Below are 21,388 nucleotides of genomic sequence, written 5' to 3'. Positions count from 1 at the left end.
GTCGGATGTTAAGTGAACCCTACATATGTGTTCGTAATCAATAATATTTTTTTGTTTGATACAAGGAATGATGGGGCAGGACTCGAACCCACACCCTAATGAATTGACTGTTATTTACATGCAAAGTCATTATCGTTCAACCAACAGATTATTTGTAATCAATTACTATTTCAATACCACATAAATTTCTTACATTTGTGGATAAAATGTAAATCTTGTTTTGAATGGATTTAACATTACTAGAAGGATAATATAATTATAAATTATTGTGACTTTAATGGCCAAAAAAAGTCGACGAAACCTAAGGTCATGATTCATGGGGCCCCAATCCTGTGGGACCTACTCTGAGTGGCCAAAATTCATGGTTTTCATTGGACGAAATTGAACTCTTTAAAAAACACTCATGAACACAAGTTGAATGACCGACCACAAAATGCGAGCTTGGTCGTTGGTTCTGCTACGTTGAGATTCAGGGCCGTCTCTAGCATTTTGGAGGCCCTAGACAAGTTAAGAAAAATGAGGTCCTCTTCCTTCAAAATAATTTTTTTTTATAAATCTGAAATCCAACATATCTAATAAATCCAAAATACAATATAATAAATTCTTGAATACACATAAATTATCACTAATATCCAATAAATTAAGCAACTCAAACTTATAAATTTATTACATCAAATGAAATCAAGTAACGCTAAACTAAATCTAAAAAGAAAGGATTGATACTCTTCTAGCCTTTTGGTGTGCAAAATTGTCAATTAAATCGTTGTGATCAAGTTTAGCCTTTTGGCAGCATATTTGTAGGTTTTACATACCTATTCATAGATCCCGTGAGAGATTGTGTGAGTTTATCTTGTCGTTCTTTCTTCTTCCTCTTCGAACTTCCCGATTCAAATTTTCTTTTACCTGTCATGATTTCCCAATCACACGCAAACCTAACAGAAAGAAAAAGGAAATTAGGGTTTAGATAAACAAATAACAATTTACAATTTCTAATTAAGTGTGCCAAAAAAGGCCAAAGCAATAGAAATATATGATAGGTGATTTACCGGTGGCTTCCCTTTTCTTTCAATCTCTGACTCTCTCTCAAAACTCTCAAAACCTTTTTTCAATAAGATGAGTAGACCGTAGACGACAAACAGCAAAAGTGCAGAACATATTCTCTTAGTCTTTGGTCTTTACTAGTGTTCTTTCAATTCTTTTATTCTTATTTTACAATTATGACCTTGTCATTTTGTGTTTAGACTAATGGGCTTGTTTTCTTAATTTGCTAAAGATTAGGATATTTTCTTCTTATAAAACTATACAACTTAATAAAAAGTGAGGCCCCTCCCATGAGAGGCCCTAGGCAATTGCCTGTCTGGCCTCCCCTTGGAGCCGGCCCTGTTGAGATTCTTGAAGAACATCCAGTTGGGTTGGTTTTAAGTTTTTAAACAGACTATGGATTTATATTTTATACCTCTAGCCTCCCAATCTTATCCACTGCAATATTATTAATTATCAATAATCCAAAACACACGGAGTGATATCATGGTAGTTTGAAACAAGAAGAAATATTAATTAATTAGCTGATTATATTATTATGATCTTTTCACTTCCTTATTGTCATGAATGAAATAAAATAATTGGCTATAAATTGTTGGCAATTAAGAATATATATATATATATATAATGAAATTAATTAAAAATTGCCACCCAAAAGAAAATTGAGGCCATGAACCAAAAGATGAGGTGGTTTATAAAAAGAACTAATAAACATCAAGGCCCTATACTCATTTTGTGTAAATGCACGAACAAAGACACAATTTGCTTTTATGGCCCAAAATTAATTAACTTACTTTGGTAGTACAAGTCTAATCTAATATATATGACTTAGGGAGCTAAGTATATGTGTATACACGTAAGGTATGATCATTGACTGCAAGTTTAATTAAAGTCTAATGAATGATTAATCAAAATAATTAGGAGTTTTTAAGATGTGCCAAGAGCCCACTTATGCAACTTTTTAAAATAATATATGTACTGATTCCGCTATTAGTTTTGTTTTGTTTTTTTTTTTCTCTCCTTCTTGGTTAAATATGTTTTCAACGAAAACTCACCGAAAGGATATTCTATTATTGATATGGAATATCCTTCTACACGATAAACTCAAGAATAATAATATAATCATCCAACACATACTTCGAGACACACAAAAGATGGTGTACTTCTTAAAAAATCTTTTACCTGGTAAACTTAGAGGAGTGGTCATGCTTCAGTATAGAGTGACCTAGTTTTTTTACTGTTACAACAAAATGTATTGGAAAAAGTGTTTTATTGATGTGATTGATTATTTTATTGATGTGAACGGGTCAATAAAATTTATTGATACAATGATGTAAATTTATTATATTTAATTTTTGTGTAATAGAGATAGGACCCGCTATTGATTTTTGTGTAAAAATATAAGTGTGTTAGTGGCGGGACTCATATAGAGAGCAAACATGGGGGCATGGGCTTTGCCATTCCCCCATGTTGGTCCAAGCAAAATGGAGCCACCAAATTGACTCCATTGTGAATCATTTTTCCTCCATGCCCAACAATTGAGACAAACGAAACCATCTATGCCCCCTTAAAAAGACTCCATTGCAAGTATAACTTTGATACTCTTTTAAAGGTTAGTTATATTATTATGATCAATAATATGCATGAAGGAACGGTAATTAGTGTAAATATTAATTAAGGAGTTACATATGAGTTTTTCTTCACAACAAGTTTACACCAGAGGTTGACATTAAGTCCATTCCTATTTTATTATACTAATAGATGAACCAAACCCACACGACACATCCAAGGTGAGATACAGTTACACTGTGGGTTGATGCATTTTGTTTGCAGATGATATAGGGCTTGTTTGGGAATGCTGTGAGGTGTTGTGAGGTGTGGTGTGGTGCTGTGAGTTATAAAACTGTGGTGCTGTGAGGTGAGTTGAAACGCAAAAAGCTGTTTGGCGCATAACTTTTAAAACTGTGGTGCGGTGCGGTGCGTTTGACGTATCAAAATTACATTTATATTAGATGACTAATAATATTAATATAAAATCACTCAAGGTTTACCTTGTACATTCATCTAAAATACAATAATTGACCTAATTTGATTACGTAGGACAAGTCAACATATATTGTAAGTGTTTGGGAGTGTGGTGAGGTGTGGTGAGGTGCTGTGAGGTAAAAAACTGTGGTGCTGTGAGGTGAGTTAGAACGCAAAAGCTGTTTGACGTGTCACAAAAAACTGTGGTGCTGTGAGGTGTGTTGCAACTGAACACAGTTACAACACACTGCCAAACACATACATAGTTATAGTGGATGAGATGATAGTAGAACATGATACCTCTAACCTTTCACAAGATTTAATCCTTACAACTGACAACTCAACCAATTCCCTTAGAGCTAATTCCACCTTTTAATTGGTATTAAGATTCTTTGTTTTTTAAGACTTGTAGTGGCATTCCAATTACAAGTTTCCCTTCAATTCATACTAAACCTTGAAAATAATAGCTAGGTTTTGTAAATAATAGGATTTCCATTGCCTGCGTAATGACCAGCCAAATGGACCCGTTATATAATGGGTTTAGTTAGATAATTGGGCTGGGTTGAAGGCTATTTTCTTAGAAATGATGTCGTTTTATTGTTTTAGAATTATCTCAGTATTAGCTGTTCAACAGTAACGGGTTTCATACTCCTGGCGTAGTGGCTGCCCTTCCGCCTGAAGTCTGGAGTCTCTTCTTCCCTCATTCTCTGCACTCTGCAAATATGAAAAACGAGAGAGAAAAGAATCATCACTGAGGAAGCGGAGCGAGGTTATATAATTAGAGGCAGAGAGAAAGAGAGGGAGAGAGTAGTAATGGCAGCGGCGTCGTTTAGGTGGATACTACAGCTACACAAGGACGTACCAAGAGCGGCTCGGTTCTACTCAGAAGGGCTCGACTTCACAGTCAATGTGTGCACTCTTCGCTGGGCCGAACTCCACTCTGGCCCTCTCAAGCTCGCACTCATGCACACTCCCAGGTAGTGGCGTATTCCCTTCCCCTTCCCCTTTCCCTTTCCCTTTCCCTTTCATACGTAATGGCGTGCCTTGTTCCTGTTTGATAATTTGCCTGAAAGAAAAACCACGCTTTTAAATTGCGCTAATTGCTGGGAATCGAATTCTCCCGTTCTCAAGCATTGATTTTTTTAGCTGAAACAATGAATTTGGTGGAATTACTTTACCCACCTATCGAACAGGCGCAGCAGCCATTCCGGTTATTATTATGTTGCACGGAGAGCCCTTAAATTTATGTAGCAACTGGAAATTTGGACTCTAATAGCTAATATGGCTCAAAAGGCATCATAGAAAAGTATAGGCACAACTGGTGTTATTGCCATTCAAGATTCAAAATTTAATTGGAATTTAGAAGTGAAAGCTATTCCTGTGTATATCCTTCAAAAAAGAAGTATTGATTCCCAGGCTAATTTCCATTGCATGCACAATTTTGCTACTTTGCTTCCAACTTTTTGGAATGATCAATTCTGCAATAGATTTGCCAAAATAATGCATAATTGGTGTATTTTAGTGCAAAACACCATTCTTATCGAAGGCAACCATAGAAGAAAAATAGGTTCAAAATGTAAAAGAACAAAGAAGAGAAAAATGGAGAATTATAATAATATATTGATACAATAATGCTAAAATCCAGTCATGGAAACAATTCAGAATTTCTTTTGTGTGTTGACTAGTTGGACCGTGTGGAAGGATTTCGTATTCTGCAAGCCTGTCTAGATAGATTCCTGGGTGTCAAAATGAACCAAGACGCGAGCAGCTAATTGAGTTTTACAGTGACCATGTTATGCAGCAGGGGTATTCTTCACTACTATCGTTCACAGTGTCTGATATCAACACTACAGTGACAAAACTAATGGCCTTAGGTGCTGAACTAGACGGCCCCATCAAGCACGAGGTCCATGGGAAGGTATAAGTAATGAAATCATTATCTATTGAACATTTACATGGATTTTCTAGGCTTTCTTCTCTCTTCTAGAACTGAAGATAGTTTGTGGTTTGCTTGATTAGGTTGCAGCCATGCGATGTATTGATGGTCATATGCTGGGACTCTATGAACCTGTCTGAGGGGTTGAAGACCAACCAGTCATATCAATAAAAACCGAGCCACGCTGCTATTCACTTTCGTTATGAAACATTGAATTCTTTTGATACGGAGAAGACATGAGAAACCTCTCCTTTCTTTGGATTGCCTTCAATGATCGATAGTGTCTGCTCATCCAGGTCTATGATAGCCGTGCATAGGGTGTGGAGCATTGGACCTGCGTATGTCGCTAAATTGTTAAGCAAGAAGTAACGCATGGAGAATGGTTTCAAATTATGTTATTAACTACCTGTCATGTAAATTGGATATCTTGTATCTTCTGTGTCTCCAAGTATTGACAAGATTTCATCTTTCGATCCATTTGGTAGCGCAGCTGCTCGTTTTTGCCTGCTTATTGAGTTCTCATCATGTACCTATAAAACAAAACCGTGAAATTATTTTTGTTCAATTGAAGAGAATTGATTTTATTGGAAATTCGAATTTATCCTTGATGTGTTTACTTTGGTGTGTATGCTAAAACTATAAACTCTAATTTCTAAAGTCAATTGCAATTCACCATGAGGTGAAATTGCTTGAGCTAAACACTTGATCAACCAATTGGTCTAGGTTGTCATGAATTCTGATATGTTGACAAAAAACTTGTTTGTTCAGTTGGACATCTAACTAAACTTGTTGTAGTACATACCTGCTCAACTTGTAGATGTAGATACATGTTTGCATGGAAAAATGGTGTTGGCCCAACTGTATGAACTGAAATCCGGTTCCCTGAAGCAGATTCAACATTCAAGATCTTACGTGTATTCATGTCGATTAGATTGTAACTGTGCCCTACAGAAATTCCGGATGAACATATTCTCTGAAAGAAGACAGGCTGATTATCAAAATCCTTAATGTTGAGGGTGATATCATATCAAATAAGCTATAAAAGTAAAGTCCGCTGGATTTACTGTTAATCCATCTTCAATGCTCATTGCTTCAAGGAGGTCGCGGGAGACGAAATTTCGTCCAATTCCACCAGCAGCGATCTCATCTTGGGACGGAGGAACTGAATTCAATGTAAATGCCTGATAGTATGCAGATGGTAAGTCACTAAATTTATTTTCTTCCTCATTTAATATACATTGCTGAACTAGCTATCATTAACATCTTGTGCAGTATTATGGACATTCAGGGTGCTCGCTGTTAAGAAATTACAGATGGATAAGAAATTTATTACCAGTCCATGGCTATTGAATCCAAATGCACAGCTCGGAAGCTCTCCTGCATATGTATAAGCAATGAAAGATACTCCGCTGGACATAGTTCCCTTGATGAGGTACCTGCTAATCAAAATGAAAGTTGTAAATACTCTGGGGACCTTGTACCCCCAAATCTATGGCTCTGGATACATGAAGGCTCATGTAAAGGACTAAACATACGTGTGACCAATAAGGGCAACATTAGCGTCTTCGTTGTGTGCCGCAACGGCCATTGCATCGCTAACAACAAGAACATCAGAACAATCATCCGGACCATCATCAACTGAATTTGCCAACTTCTTTGGAACAAACGGGAGAATCTCCTTCCTGAAGTTAATCAATAGTATCTGCACAAGAAATGAATGACAAAATGACTGATAGAAGTATGAATCTATACTTGCATTACCAGGGATGAAATAAGAGTGATTACATCAAGAATTGGCACACCACTGCCGTCTGCAGTCCCTTGTAGCTCGTCCCAGTACCTCGGGAACTTATTGCTGTTGTTAAGGCAGAGTGCTTCAATGAGTGGTTTTGATTCAGGGGATTTAGCGAATGGTCGTAGCTGGGTTTGCAGAATTAGGTCACTGGACAACCTGCTCCTTATCAAATTAGAGAACCTTTGACCTATCAGAAATCCCATCTCGTAACCATCTTTGCATGGCCCAACTTCAAGCATCTCTAACATGTTTGTGCTCCCTCTCTCTTTGGCTGCAGTCACAACAGTGAAGGAGCGGAAGTAGCGGAACTGCGGAATCCTCGTCTCTTTTTCTGTCCAGTGTATTATCCCTTCTTTTCGGACTTGCAATAACACCCCAAGTATGTTAATTTATATGATTTTGGTGATTTTTCTTTATTCTTAAATTTTTTATTCTTTTATTTTTTCCTAAACAAACAACGTAAATATTAACGTAGCAATAACTTGTTCTATACTTAGTGGATAGCAGTCTTACGAATTTCAAGTCTTTTTTGTTTCATCTATCCCAATTGTTGATATGGATATATATGATTTCATGTGAGACCCATGACTTTACATGGATTATGTACGTTCATTTCAACATTTGAAATAACTAAGATCCTCTTAGCATTTTTCTTTTAAATTACTGAATTTTTGGGAATTCTCTAATTTTATTGAGGAAAAATAGCTATTTTTTGATATGCAAAGAAAAAACTCAAATGAAACAAATAATACGTTTTGCACATTAGATGATATAGTCAACCAAATACTAGATTTCTCATTCCTTTCATTTAGATAGCATTAGCATGCCATTACACTAAAATGTAAAAAATGGCAACATCATGGAAGCATAAAGAAGACACCTGGAGATGAGAAAAAAGACAATAAGAAATATTCATTTTCAAACCTATTTCACTTTTAGAATCTCAACTTTCAACTTCATTTCTTCCTCAACATAGTTCTTGAACTGTCAGTTTCTTGCCACCAAGGGTGGCCACTGTTAGTGTTGCTTCTGTAACACTAAAGAAACAAGGGCTTTTGCCAAGACATTCGTGCAAAATAAAGAGAAACCCCACTTCAATATTAATGAATTGCACTTTGTTTTGTTGTTAATATAGGGGCATATATAGTGCTTACATTTAATATAGTCCGGCTAAGATTAATACTATCCTCCATAGATCCCCCACTGGAATCCCCACAAGTTCCTTGGGGATTTTGAAGGCTGGCAAACCCAATTTGTGAGACGGCTTGGGTTTCTTGGCATGCCAACTCCATTGCGGTGCCCTCCTTTGCAACCTCACAAACTGTAGCAACCTTGACAATCTCAGTAGTCACATTTGAAGGGTTTCCTCCAACTTCTTCAAACAAAACCAATGTGTTTGTGCCATTGCTGAGAAAAGATCTCGGGACATGATACCTGAAACAAACAATCTGTCACCATTGTTTCTACATTGATTTCCAATGTGTTTTCATCAAATAAGACTTGGGATTATATACCATCTTTGTGAAGGATTGCCACAAATTGTCACACATTTGTCACCGTTATACCGTCCGCAGTAGTCACATTTGTTGCTGGAGCCTTTGGGCATCAGCAATCTGCGTTGGCCAATACCGACCGATGCTCTTTCCATTCACCCAGGCATGTCCTTTTCCCATGCCTTTTAAGTCCAGTACAACAGGCAATATCCCAATAGGAGTCTTGAAGGATGTCTAGACACAAACAGCATCACAAGCTACATTAGTTTCCAATGTAATTCAGATTGATTGTCGAAGTGAAATGAGTCTTGTTAAGATGAAGCTTGTGATAACATCATATACCTTATACCATATCATGGGTTGGCCTGTAGGAATTGACCCTGAGGCCTTCCACTGGTTGTCAGATTTGGGATCGTAGAACCGCTTGGCCTCGCCATTCAACCCAACCTGAAACACAGAAAGAATGATACATGATTTGTTAGAATTGTATCTAACTCAAACCTGGAATTGGTAAATCATATTCTCTCCTGTGAAGGCATACCTTGTAGGACCAAACATTCGACGACAGGTCCATTGCTGTACTTCCATCTATGACCAATTTTACCGGACCACCTGCGACTCCAGTAGGTTTCTGATCAAAAAATTCACCATAGTTCTGTCCACAACAAGGCATTATATTTCAGAGATTTGCTCGGACTTTATGCAGTATAAATGGGAACTAAAATCGTACATACCGCCAATCCGACAGTGGCACTGAGTAGAGCTATGGTGTTTGTTCCTGATTTCAGATAAACAGGCCTTTCCAACACAAAGCTATAGTCATCACCCTTCACTGTTTGAGCACTATTGGCATCCCTGGAAAACTGGGAACCTATTAGCTTTTCATTAACTTAGGCATGAAGAACATGACCTCTTGTGGTCACATGGAGAATCACATTTTCTCCAGAAGTCTCATTGATATTGACACTGTGACAAGAATAATATTATACAATTAGGGTAAGTTCTACAAGGTCATAAAATGAAGAGAGGCTGGAGAGACATGCATTGATTAGTTACCTAGTGATGTACCACAAGTAGTCACTTGTGTCAATTGTAGCTTCTTTTTGGTCAAGAAGCTCTGATGCTCTAAATGTACCCTTTCCTTCGAATGTATCAGTCATGGGTTCTGGTGCCCATGTCCAGTTAAATTTAGGAGGATCTTCACTGAATGCAGTGAAAAGCTCGGGTTGTGTCTTCATCGTCAAATAGGTCAGTGCTGTAATCTTTGCAGTGTTATAGATTTCTTTGTTGCAATTTTGCAGAATACTGACAGACCAAGCTGGCACAAAGTACTTTCCATCCTTTTGTAAGTCAATATTAGCATCTTGTTTCTCGTTCTGGTTGCTCAAGAAACAAAATCTCTCCCCAGTAGCATTGTTTGCATACATAGTCAGCTGGTAATTACACAATTAAGAATAAAATGTGCATAATAATCTTGATTGATCTCATATGTATAGTTTTTCACTTACATCAACACCATTACCAAACTGCTTGGTTGTTGCCTTGGTGGTGGTGAGCAATTTCTCCCCCAATCTAATAGCTTCATGGAGTTTCTTCAAGTGCCCCCATTTGGGTTGGTTCAAGCCTGCAAAATTCATTTTCAGTGTCAATTAGCAAACTCAGGTTTGATGCAAAGATGTAAATTGATGGATGCTGCATTACCATATTCATCAAGAGGTGCATTGTAATCATATGATGTCACATAATATGGACCTCCCGTCGTGCGTCCGAAGTTTGTTCCTCCATGATACTGCAATTCAGGAGAAGAAGGATTCCATGAACACACTTTCGAAAACAATATTGTTAATCAAGTCTTCACTTGTGACAGGAGACCAACCATGTAATAGTTATTGAGGACTCCACCAGTTTGGAAGAAGCGAGCGACTGAAAATGCAAGATCTTCAGCAGGTCTGTAAGGGTCTTTTCCTCCCCATTTCTTGAACCTACACAACCCAAGTTATTTCAAATCTCATAAATATGGTCATTTTATTTGAAGCACAGAAGATGACTCACCATCCAGTCCAGTTTTCAGTGAGCATTTTTGGGCTTTTTGGATTGTTTGGTGTGAAGTTGTCACAGTAGAACCCATTGCATGTGTTGATCTGCAAAAATATCACATTCAATATATATATATATATATAGCTTGTACCTATATATAGGTGTATATAACTATATATGAGTACCATTGGTTGTGGAGCATCCTTTTCTTGGCACATGATCCACGGGACACCAATATGTTGGGCAACAGCCATTTTTGCACACCACTTGATGTACTCCTTTCCATATTCTCCATACCCTTTCATGATATTTCCATATTCATTCTCAATCTGATGTCAAAAGTTTGAAGATGAGATCATGATGATCATATTTCCATAATCAATTCTATTTTCTGAAATTTGAAAATATCACCTGAGCAAGAATTATGGGTCCTCCATGAGGTGCAAAGAGTTTGGCTTCCTTGCACATGTTCACAATCTTTGTAGTGAAAATTTGCATTTCATTCTGTCAGACCAAAACCAGCATTACAGACCCTCAAAAAGTAATCTAATGGACATTGAAACATGAAAAGTTTTCCATGAAAATGAATATTAAACCTTGTAGATTTCATTGTTTGTCCTAAGTTCAATTCCTGGTGTGTTGTGAAGCCACATAGGGAAACCTCTGAAACGAAACAAAAACATATGTGTGTGTGTGTGTGTGTGTGTGTGTACACATTTAGAATGCCAATTACAGAGAGTTGTATAAATGAACTCAAGAATCAATTCTTACCCATAATTCCATTCAGCACAAACATAAGGACCAATGCGAAGGATGACATAGAGTCCAGCTTCTTGAACAACCTTGAAAAACCTGATGAAGTCCAGATTGCCTGAGAAATCGTACTGACGATGGCGAGGCTCATGTTGATCCCAGAAGACATAAGTATCAATGGCATTGAGGCCACCTTCCTTAGCCTTCTTAACCAAATCAGGCCACATTTCAGGGGTGCTTCGCGGATAATGAATCGCACCAGCAAATATTAACTTCCTCTCCCCATTGATGATTACAGCATTTGAAACATATTCAACTGTTATGGCATTAATACTACATGAACAAGATAACAACAAACCTAAACTTGCAATGACAAGAATCTGAAGCCCAGAAATCTTCATCTTCACCATGTCATACAAGTTTAGTTTTTTGAATTTGCAAACTGAAGTGCTTAGCCTTCAATGAGCACCAATGCTTAAATAGGCAATGTTAGCCAATAAAGATGATGAAACTTAATGAGTTTTTCTATATGCAGGCTAATTGCTCATCTAACACAACTTGCATGCATAAAATCTAAACCAAAAGAAGTTGTTTAGTTTATTTTTGTAACCAAAAACAATTGGCATACCCCCATCTATAGGCCATCCATGTCCATGACGGTTAGGTTTCTTTTCTTTTTTTATTTTTTCTTTTGTAGAATGACAGCGTTTTGGTTACCTTTCGTCATTGAAACTTGAAAGGTGTCCTCTCATACTAGGGAAAGGCCCACACCTGACATTTTTTCAAGTTGGTCGTTTTGTTTCAATAATTCCCTTATTGATAAACGTTACCAATAACTATAAGTTACTACCATTTCTTTGCAGATCAAATCATGCTGAGATAACAGAAGTTTCACAGGAGCAATCGCGAAACCTACCATCCAATGCTCCACATTGTCCATAACAAAAGACTCATTGCTTAACAGTGAGTTCAACCCTCACATGGAGTATGCCATTTATGAAATAAAGGCTGTCATCCGCCATGAGTGCTGTCCAAGGTATAACATATAGATTCCGAACAGCCTTCCCTCCGGTGAAGGTATAGTTCCCTTTGTGCTTGCCAACATATTCCTCAGTGGGTTTTATCCTTTTTGAAAACTCATAATAAACAGAAAAGGTCACCGATCCTTTCTCTTGCATTGCTAAAAAGAACCCAAAGCAAAGGAATGAGCTTTGCCGGTCCATCTTGCAAAGCGCCGCCAGGCAAAATTCCTGCCCACCAAAATGAAATGCCTGTGAATACACCCAACGGGCAGGAAACAGACATGCACACTCCTCCCGCTTGAGTTCTAGGAATATAATAAGCTGCTGGCGAGGATGTTCAAACTCCACAGCCTTGATTGGGTAATATTTGTAAGCTCGCTCTACAAAGTGACAATTAGTGGTTTTGGCATTGGCCTCCTCTACTGCAAGACACCGTTGGCGGTATGGTGTCTCAGCCTTGAAAAGGAGAGCCTCGAGCACGACTTTGGATGCAAGTTCAGGATCAAAATCACTGCAGGCCAAAACCATCTTCAGCTTTCGACAGCTCATAAATGGAAAACGAATTAACTGAGCCAGTTGTGAGCTAAGAACGTGTCATTGTTCCTCCAATTTATGGCAGTGAGCACAAGCCCACTTCATCACAAACTCACAAACAACATCCTCTGAAGCTACCAGGAGATCATCACTGGATAGTACAGCCTCAATACCATCCAGGGGCAAGTTAAGCACCTCCCCCTGGAACCTGTGAATAAACAGATAATCATTTGGTGTAACCTTTAAATTTGGGAAACTGAAGTCAGCCTACCATACACAAAGCAGCCCATGAATGTAAACGGCAATTATCCAATTTAATAAGATAAGATAGAATATTGGCAATGGCGTCCTAGTTAGTTCTCCAAACTATATAAAGGTGGTAAAACCGTAAATTGTATAGTCCAAGTGGATTTAAGGAATAACATCAATTTGGAGAGCGAGACAAAAAAATATGGAAGACGAAAGGGATGAGCAACCAATTATTCAGACAAAGAAGTTACCAGCAAAAGGGAGCTTACTTAGATATATCCTTGTAGTGTGCAGCAAGAAACTGCTTCGCTGCATCTGCCAAAGGAAGGACTTCTTTGGCCATTAAAACTTCACAAGGAAGGTCCAGGTACAGCAAGGCGGATTCACATGTCATAGAGTAGCTTCTTAATAAAATGCTGCAATGTCTCATGCACGGCGCAACCTCGAATTTGTCAGCTGCCAAGAGCATGTCCAGCAATGCAGTAGGGCAGGTTGCTGACAAGGTGTTGCCATAAATAAAACGAAGTAGGTCTATGAAAGCTGCTTCTTCTGCTCCAGGGAAGATAAATCCAGCCGCCCACACAGGTAATAAGTTAATAATGGAAACCAGGAAACAAATATGAATTCAAGCCTAACTGAAACAAGTTCAAGAAATAAAGAAGAATAAATATTTGTCAAAAATTACCAGATGCATGCATACGAAGAGTTACAAATCGATTATCAGACTCTTTCATCCCATTTGAAAACAGCTGATAAGAATCAGCATCAGCAGTCAAATTAAGGACATTGCCAAGGAACAAGGACACAAAGCATGCTTCGTCCCTCACCTTATAGAAAAATAGGCTCTTCGCTGCTAAAACTGTAGAACTAATATCTATCACCTTAACTCTGAGAATTGTTGAACCACCCGTGTTCCACGGTGAATTAGAGCTCTGAGCATCTTTATCCCCTACAAAAATATCTCGGAGTAAACAAAATCCACAACATGCAACCAAACTAGTAAATTCAGTAAACCATAACAAAAAATCAAACTGCATAATAAATAGTGGTTTTCAGAAGCAAAACTCAGAAGTCCCATACAAAGAGTGCATCCAGAAGCTACCAAGGATCAGATATACAAAACCATATTTTTCAGAACCATCAGCATTAGGATTCCAAAATAATATATTTACCATGTTCAGTTGAAAAATAACAAAGAAGGGAAAAAGTAACAAATGACCGAGATAATCAATTCACCGCAGTGCCTGAAGTTGTTCCTCGTCCGCATTTAGAGAAAATAGTTTAATTGAACTATGCCAAGGAAAACAGAGAATAATAAACAAAAACGATTTCGTAATTTACCATCTTTATTCAAATTCAATCTAACATCTGAAGATAATTCCTCAACCATTGTCATGGCTTCCTCATCTTGATTTTCACAGGCCACACCATGATCAGTATCCGGCATCTTACAGTTCAAGACCTGCTCCTCCCGTTGCATGAAAACACACACCACTAAAGACAAATAAGTGGTCATATATACTAATTACTTGATTAGTGAAAGCAATATTCATCTGGAAATCAAACTTTGGCGGCAATTATATACCATTATGGTAATATTAGCATTTGTAAAAGAGGCAAAACCAAACATGAACAGAAGACCTTGATAAGATACATTCAAAAAGAACAAACAGAAGAGAGAGAGACACAGAAAGAGTAACGGACCATAATCTTTCTTAATCTCCTCCCTGCACCTCTTACGGTTGTGGGCCCAATCGGCGATGGTAGTGCAACCTTTGGCATTGGCTTTCGACTGAGGCAGGTCGGGTACAATCTCGATCTTAATTAGCCTGTCCGAGAAGTTGCTATTGTTAAAGGCTAACGCGAAATCGGAGTCTGAACCCATTTCAGAGCCGCCGAGAGGAACGTCTGTGTCGACGGTCGTCGCTCAGGGTCGGAAGAGCATAGGATTTGGCAGAAACAATGAAAACAGGCTTAATTCTTAATTATGAACTGGGCTCAAATCAGTTGAGCCCAAGCTCGGCTTGGAAGCCCAATATTAAGCCCAACTTCAACTTGAACTTGATCTCGAGCTAGATTAAAGCTCTTGTAGGCCCATTTATTATGGCACTATAAAGCCCTACTTCATAGTCTTTTTTTTATGCCCATTTATAGGCCCATTTAATACTACAATAATAATATAACTAAAATAATTAAACCATTGAATTACAATTTTTTTTTGTCCAATGTAATAACTAATAATTAAGAATAAAACAAAATAATAATGGAGAAAAGGAAGGACAAGACATTTATATTCTACCTACATCCTAAGTATATCTAAATACAAGTTTATTACGTCTCATCTTTCTTAATTATATAAGATATATTAATGACTTGTTACAATTGTGAATCTTTGTCTTGATGATCAAATCATCACTTAGTTCCTTAATTATCTGCTTTTAATTAAAACTTATCATCAATATATGCTAGTACAAAGTTAAATTCTTTCTTCTTTAATTTGATGAATTATTGGCATTGTTTATGTATATATTAATTTGCCGACCCGGCAAGAGGAATCTTGAAAACATGTTATTTTATGATATCAATAGGTTAATTTATAGATAACAAAATAATGTAATAAATATCATAACAAAGCTTCTTCTTGGTGTACCCACTTGTTAAGTCATGTCAAGGAGACTAGCTTTTTAATGGAAAGTGTGTTTGTGGATACTATTCTTTGCACTGGAAACAAGGGAACATTTTGTTTGGTTTTCTCTCCTTTTTTCTTTTTTTTCCCCCTCAAAAAATATATGTACAGGCAACTAGGCAATCAACATGATATAAATATTTATAAATTTTTTAAATCTAAATTTGGTAGGAAAATTCGTGGTGGTTAAGAGGGTTTCTATAAAAATATATAATCACAACCTTCCTTTAAAATTCAGCCTTATGGATGAGTTTAGGGTTTAGGATTATAAATTATAATTAGTGCTTGTCTTGGGGTGGGCCGACTTGGACTGTCGCCTAGGGCTTCAATTTTTGAAAATTAATAATATTAGTGTAGCCTAAAATAAAATACTAATATTAGTCTAAAATGTTAATATTAATGTAGCCCCAAAATCTTAGGGTTGTTGTAAATGATATAACTTTCAGTTTCAGGATTTAAAGCAAGATAACAAAAAAGATAGATTGTTTATTATTACAGTGTTTGCTCGTATCAATTACAAAGACACCTTGTGTCTATATATGAAAAGAATATCAACCACTTCCTCAATATTTCCTCATATTGTAATAACTATTGTCACTTTTTTTTCTTATATGAGTCTCTTATATTTATGTTGTAGGACATCTATATGTGATAATTCATTTAAGAGTGATTTATAACAGGAACCTATTTTTTAATATTCGCCAAGGCCTCAACACACTTAAGTAAAACCATTGATTGTAAAACTAATCACTATCAATATATGTTGAGAGTGAACCCACATGTAATCTCATATCAAAAAATAAAAGAAAAATAAAAAATTATAACCTAGAGTTGAGCATAGAAATCTTTTTGGTTTTAGACCTTACAAGCGGTATCAAAATAACAGATTGAAAAATGCTAAAGAAATACTAACTAATATACCAACCCTAAAGAAAATAACCAGGAAACAAGGGAGAAAAATAGGTGTGCAAAGCACAAAGACAAGGTCATTTCATGGGACAGCCCCATTTGTCCAATAAGACACCATGATATGGTCTGCTCCTGCTCTGCTGTGTTGTGTTGTGTGTACTGTGTAGTATAGGCATCGATACTTTAATTGTCTCGCTGTCACTCTGATATACTAATGCTGCCGCGAACGTGTCTCTGTCAAAACAGTATTTTCTTAATTAATATAATAATTAAACGCTGATTAACATTTATAAAAAAAAATTATATTGCGATGATTAGGTATTCTCAATTAACGTTGGTTCTCAGGCGCGGGATCCTGCACCTGAGAACGGAGGATCTGCATTTTTTTTTATAAAAGTTTTAACAAGAATGGGGTTCGTATGCATTGGGATCCTCCACCTGAAAAACTCTTTCTAAATTAATTCTCTAAAACAAAATAATAATAATAATTGGTTCAATCTACATCTAATTGTCTATAGAGTTGGAACCCATTATGATCCATTCTCTCCTCAATCCAATCACACTTTCAAACAAAGATAAATATTGAATACTCTCCTAAAGATACTTAGCTACTCCCCTATTATTTTTTAGCCATATATATGAGATGGATTGTGGTGAAAATCATAAAAGATATATTGTACAATTTGGTTTGTCTTTTGTGGGAATCGGAAATTAACTATAAAGTTGTAATCAAGAAAATCAGATGGATGGATTCGGAGATCAAGCTTAAAACAAAACTTTGTTGATGAATGATTAATTTAGTCTAATTGGAATAAGTTATATTACATAAGAGGACAAATGAGATTATATATAAATGTCTATAACTAGATAAAAGTTTTTCTTTCAATTTTCCCTTTAATTAAGTTTATTTTTCTCCCAAACATCAACACAATTTTAATTATAGCATAAAAATAGGTTTAAATGATTCTAAAAAAATTAATTAAATATTTATAAATATGGATGTATTAATATAAAGATATAACATATACCTAGTGAGGTGACTTCCATATTTCTATCATGCCTGCCTGTCTGCATTACTTGTGCTTTCAGAGGTGATATATATATATATATGTATGGATATCATTTCAAATTAATGCTATTGCCATGTATAACATTATTGGAGACAAACTTTGTCCTCTACATTTTTTTATTCCATGATATATACCCAAGAAAGGAAAAAAAAATAGTTCCTTTCAGATTAATGCAATGTGAAGTGAATCATGTTTATTGTTTTTGATATAATAATAAAAAACATTAAGAAAGTAGGGCTCAGAATGGAAACTCCACAACATACAAAATTATAAATTATGTTTTCCCTTTCGAAAAACAAACTGGGTTTTATTCAAAGCAAAATATTCTACCCAAAAAATAATTTAAAAAAGAAGAGAGAGAATATCACATATACAGGGATAAATTAAGAAACAAAAGAATAAGAAGAAAAATAATAAATTCCCAAATCCCATAATAAGAGAGATCAATTGAATTTGGTGTAGATGGATGGATGGGGGTGATGGACAGATCAATGAGAGAAAAAAAAAATAAAGTTGTGATGGGACAAAAAGACATGAAATCATAATGAAAATTGAGACTGTGGAGGGTGCAACAAGTACCATCCCTCAAGGCAGCTTTTTGGGTTATTTGACAAGACAGTGATTAAATCGCTTGACATGAAGAATCTGATGTGATCTTTATTTATTTTGGAACTTAGTTTTTTTTTCCGCCCATCATATTCTCATTGGCTCTTTCTTGGCTCCCCCACCCCTCTTTGTTTCCCCTTCCCTTCCATTACAATTGAATACCTAGCTTAAGGGAGTAGCCATAAGCACACTTATCGGGTAATCCAAACCAGATCTTAGATAGTTCAGGTACGTATCGGGTGCGGGTAGACGTGCTAGTTGTTTCACATTCTCTCATCTCAAAATTGCATTTTTTTTTTAGGGAGTCGATGATAAAAACTTAATTGCCTTGTAAAAAGTGGGAGGGGTTGCGTTGTCTTTTTCACCTAGAAATGTAGGGCCTATTATACGAAATAAGGGATAGGGTGTCTCCATAATGTAAGGGATTGGTGTAGTAGCTAGGGTTCCATACACATGGAAACAAGAATATGAGAATCACAAACCTTTATATATATATATATATATATATATAAAAAGTAAAAAACATCCCCTTATAATATATATAGTTTCATTATATCTATCTCCATTACGGCATTACTACTATTATTATGATTAATATTAATTAAAGAAAAATATTGTCCTGCCGATCTCTATATTCCATTTTGCTCGCTATATAAACCCCGTTTCCTTCACTCAGAAAAGCAACACTGAAAGCTCTCCTCCTAAGTCCTGACGACAACTCTCTTCTATCTCCCATCTACATATATATATATTTATATATTTGTGTATATATAGATATGAATTTGTTTGAGTTGGGGTTTTGTGTGTTGAAGTGAAATGGAGAGAGCTTTCTTCAGTCCACTCATGGGTGGCTGATAGGGTTCAATTAGCTGCCGACTCATTCATCCAAATACTGAGTGAGGAAGGGAGTCACGCGCGGCCACTCCGTAAATGAGTGAATGATGCGGGAGACAAATTGAATCTTAGGCTTCCTGTACTTGGACTGAAGGGAGCTCCCTTTTTTTTAACTTAATTTTTTTAATAATTTTTTTTATTTATTCTATAGCCTGAAACTTGAAAGTAGTAAATTAGGGTTTGTTTGTGAAGCAGGCGCAGGTGCAGGCTCAGGCTGGGAGCGGAGGGAGAAGATGGTGACAGACAAACATCACCTTCGATCTTGACTTCTTCTTGGGTCTTGATGATCTCTTTCCGGCAACAAGTTCCTAGACATGCTTGTATCTGGGGAAGCACAATTACCTAAATATCCTCCTCTGACCTGTAAACAGTCGCCACCTGTCAGGACCAACTTGTGTAGCAACAATAACTCTAATTTCCTTTTTTTTTTTAATTTTTTTTTATCCAAGTGGTAAAACATCTTCATGAATTACTTGTGTCAATTGTTCAAGTTAATTTGCCTTTTAAGTGTAGTAACTATTTGCTCATTTTGCATTTTAGTAAGAGATTTCCATGATGAATTTTAAGACATGATGACAACTTAATTTTCTTGTCATGTCAAGTAAACATGGTTTGGCATATATTGTGAGAAAACATTTCTCAAAAACAAACCAGTCTTGTAAGTTTAAATTTATCAGTTGTTTTTACTAAGAAGATTAACATAAGAAGTGAAGGTGAATATTTGAAAAGGATTTAAAATATACTTTCAGCAAAAATCTAACGCCTTGTTGTATAATAGAATATTTAATTTCTAATTAGGAATATATAGAAAGTGTTGATTCCTTTTTAATATGATGATTTCTAGCCTTAATGTATATAATCATTGATATAAAAATATCTTCTGTAAACATGTATTCAATTTTTTTCCCTAATTGATATGAACCCCTTTGTCGTTATTATTATTTTTTGCAGTTTTTTTTTTCACTTCTTATTAGCAAATGAATCTCTCTAATACATCCCACTTTATAATTATTAGGTTTGTTGCATCATATAATTGTGTAAGGTTAACATGAGAAGAATATAAAGGTGAGTGTGTAAAGAAATGGGTATGTTTGGTATAAAATAAATATTGAACATTAGTGTGAGAATTTTAATTGTATATTTTTCATATTACTTTTTTTTTCTTTTTAAAAAATAAACAATATTATATAATAGGTGTGAAAGAGTTTATTTTTATATTAAAAAATATTTTCTTTTGTGGAGAAGAGTAATTCTCGCCATGTTGGTGGACTTTGTTACTTTCTACAAGGGATATGGTGGAATAAGTTTGAGATTTCACCTTTTATTCTTCCTCTAAATACCAACTAAATGCCCCTAAATTAATAGGGTATTCTAGTTCTTGTTTTCAATTAAGATTATGGCTAGCCCCTCATCGTTGAAGACTGAAGTTCATAAAGTCGTGGTGGAATTCTTAGAACAGATTCGAGGAGCCTAATTTTTGGATTTTCTTTGCATATTGGGAATGGAACAAATACTTTTGAAGATATTCAAACGTTGTCATCATGGCTTTGCATATGTCGGTCTTATCAAAATTTTGAAAAGTTATCCCAAGAGAGGAAATAATGTCTTATTAAAATGAAACGCAACCAACATAAATCCAAACATGTTGTTGCCCATTTTGGTTTGGAGAGGGCGTGATGTTAAAAGAACTTGGATACGGGATAAGCCCACGTTACATAAATCTAACACGTGTGAATTTACTTGGCATGAAGAAAAACTCATATTCACTCAAAAACTTAAACCATTTAGTTGGATCTCTCCAATGCCTTATAAATATGATGAATACCCGTCACACGAGATGGGATCCAAATCTAATATAAAGGTTTTTATCAAAGTCACATAACTTCTTTCTATTTTTCCATTATAAAACTACGTTGATTTTTTTTTTTGAAATTGGGATTTGGGAGGGGTAGGAGTCGGACCCAGGACCTAATGAGTGAGTGATCCTTTGGATGTGATGTGATTGTCGTTCAACTAACGACTCACTTGCAATATACTAGGTTGATGAGCTAATACCATTTGCATAAGTGAATACTCGTGATTAGTCAGCATATGGTTGAATACGGACCAAGGGCTGCAGCATGTAATAACACATGTCTTTTAAGCATGAATACACAAATTACTTTTTTCAAAAGCATAAGTTTGACATTTAACTGAAGACGCTTGACGAAAAACTTTGCTAAACCATTTTGTGTATGAACATAAGCAAAAGATGCTCAAAATCAGTTCTTAATGACAGACGATAATCATTAAAATGCTCGAGACGTGAATTCACCAGTATTATTCACACGAACTTTTT

The 21,388-nt window shown here is 36.0% G+C and overlaps 2 protein-coding genes and 2 pseudogenes across 3 annotated transcripts; 1 reads left to right on the top strand and 3 right to left on the bottom strand.

Annotated features, from left to right (window-relative positions):
- The first annotated feature begins 3,691 nt into the window (after nt 1-3,691).
- On the top strand, nt 3,692-5,477 carry LOC120016051. 2 transcript variants are annotated; one of them, XM_038868625.1, is made up of 3 exons: nt 3,692-4,043; nt 4,852-4,984; nt 5,086-5,477. In XM_038868625.1, the coding sequence occupies exons 1-3, from the start codon at nt 3,880-3,882 to the stop codon at nt 5,140-5,142; spliced, it is 354 nt and encodes a 117-aa protein (XP_038724553.1). In that variant the 5' UTR covers nt 3,692-3,879; the 3' UTR covers nt 5,143-5,477. The 2 variants fall into 2 exon arrangements, 1 of the variants encoding a protein (XP_038724553.1); XR_005471892.1 differs by having other exon boundaries at nt 3,912-4,043; nt 4,752-4,984; nt 5,086-5,101.
- On the bottom strand, nt 4,777-7,860 carry LOC120016050. The gene is made up of 8 exons (XM_038868624.1): nt 7,722-7,860; nt 6,788-7,158; nt 6,538-6,704; nt 6,336-6,438; nt 6,067-6,183; nt 5,805-5,975; nt 5,409-5,532; nt 4,777-5,336 (listed from the first exon to the last, which is right to left on the bottom strand). The coding sequence occupies exons 2-8, from the start codon at nt 7,043-7,045 to the stop codon at nt 5,203-5,205; spliced, it is 1,074 nt and encodes a 357-aa protein (XP_038724552.1). The 5' UTR covers nt 7,046-7,158; nt 7,722-7,860; the 3' UTR covers nt 4,777-5,202.
- LOC120016048 lies at nt 7,565-11,595 on the bottom strand (annotated as a pseudogene).
- Nucleotides 11,596-11,906: 311 nt separating this feature from the next.
- LOC120016049 lies at nt 11,907-14,814 on the bottom strand (annotated as a pseudogene).
- Between the last annotated feature and the right edge of the window lie 6,574 nt (nt 14,815-21,388).

The sequence above is a fragment of the Tripterygium wilfordii genome, chromosome 15 (assembly GCF_013401445.1).
Source record: "Tripterygium wilfordii isolate XIE 37 chromosome 15, ASM1340144v1, whole genome shotgun sequence".
Taxonomy (NCBI): Eukaryota; Viridiplantae; Streptophyta; class Magnoliopsida; order Celastrales; family Celastraceae; genus Tripterygium; species Tripterygium wilfordii.
The sequence above is the reverse complement of the archived record's forward strand: the minus strand, read 5'-3'. Positions and strand labels throughout refer to the sequence as shown.

Coding starts and splice junctions, on each gene's coding strand:
- LOC120016051 (XM_038868625.1), top strand. CDS start 3,880: ATGGCAGCGGCGTCGTTTAGGTGGATACTACAGCTACACAAGGACGTA. Junction 4,044..4,851: donor GCACTCATGCACACTCCCAG/GTAGTGGCGTAT, acceptor TGAGTTTTACAG/TGACCATGTTATGCAGCAGG. Junction 4,985..5,085: donor AGCACGAGGTCCATGGGAAG/GTATAAGTAATG, acceptor TTGCTTGATTAG/GTTGCAGCCATGCGATGTAT.
- LOC120016050 (XM_038868624.1), bottom strand. CDS start 7,045: ATGTTAGAGATGCTTGAAGTTGGGCCATGCAAAGATGGTTACGAGATG. Junction 6,439..6,537: donor GTTGCCCTTATTGGTCACAC/GTATGTTTAGTC, acceptor TTTGATTAGCAG/GTACCTCATCAAGGGAACTA. Junction 5,337..5,408: donor ATATCCAATTTACATGACAG/GTAGTTAATAAC, acceptor CGACATACGCAG/GTCCAATGCTCCACACCCTA.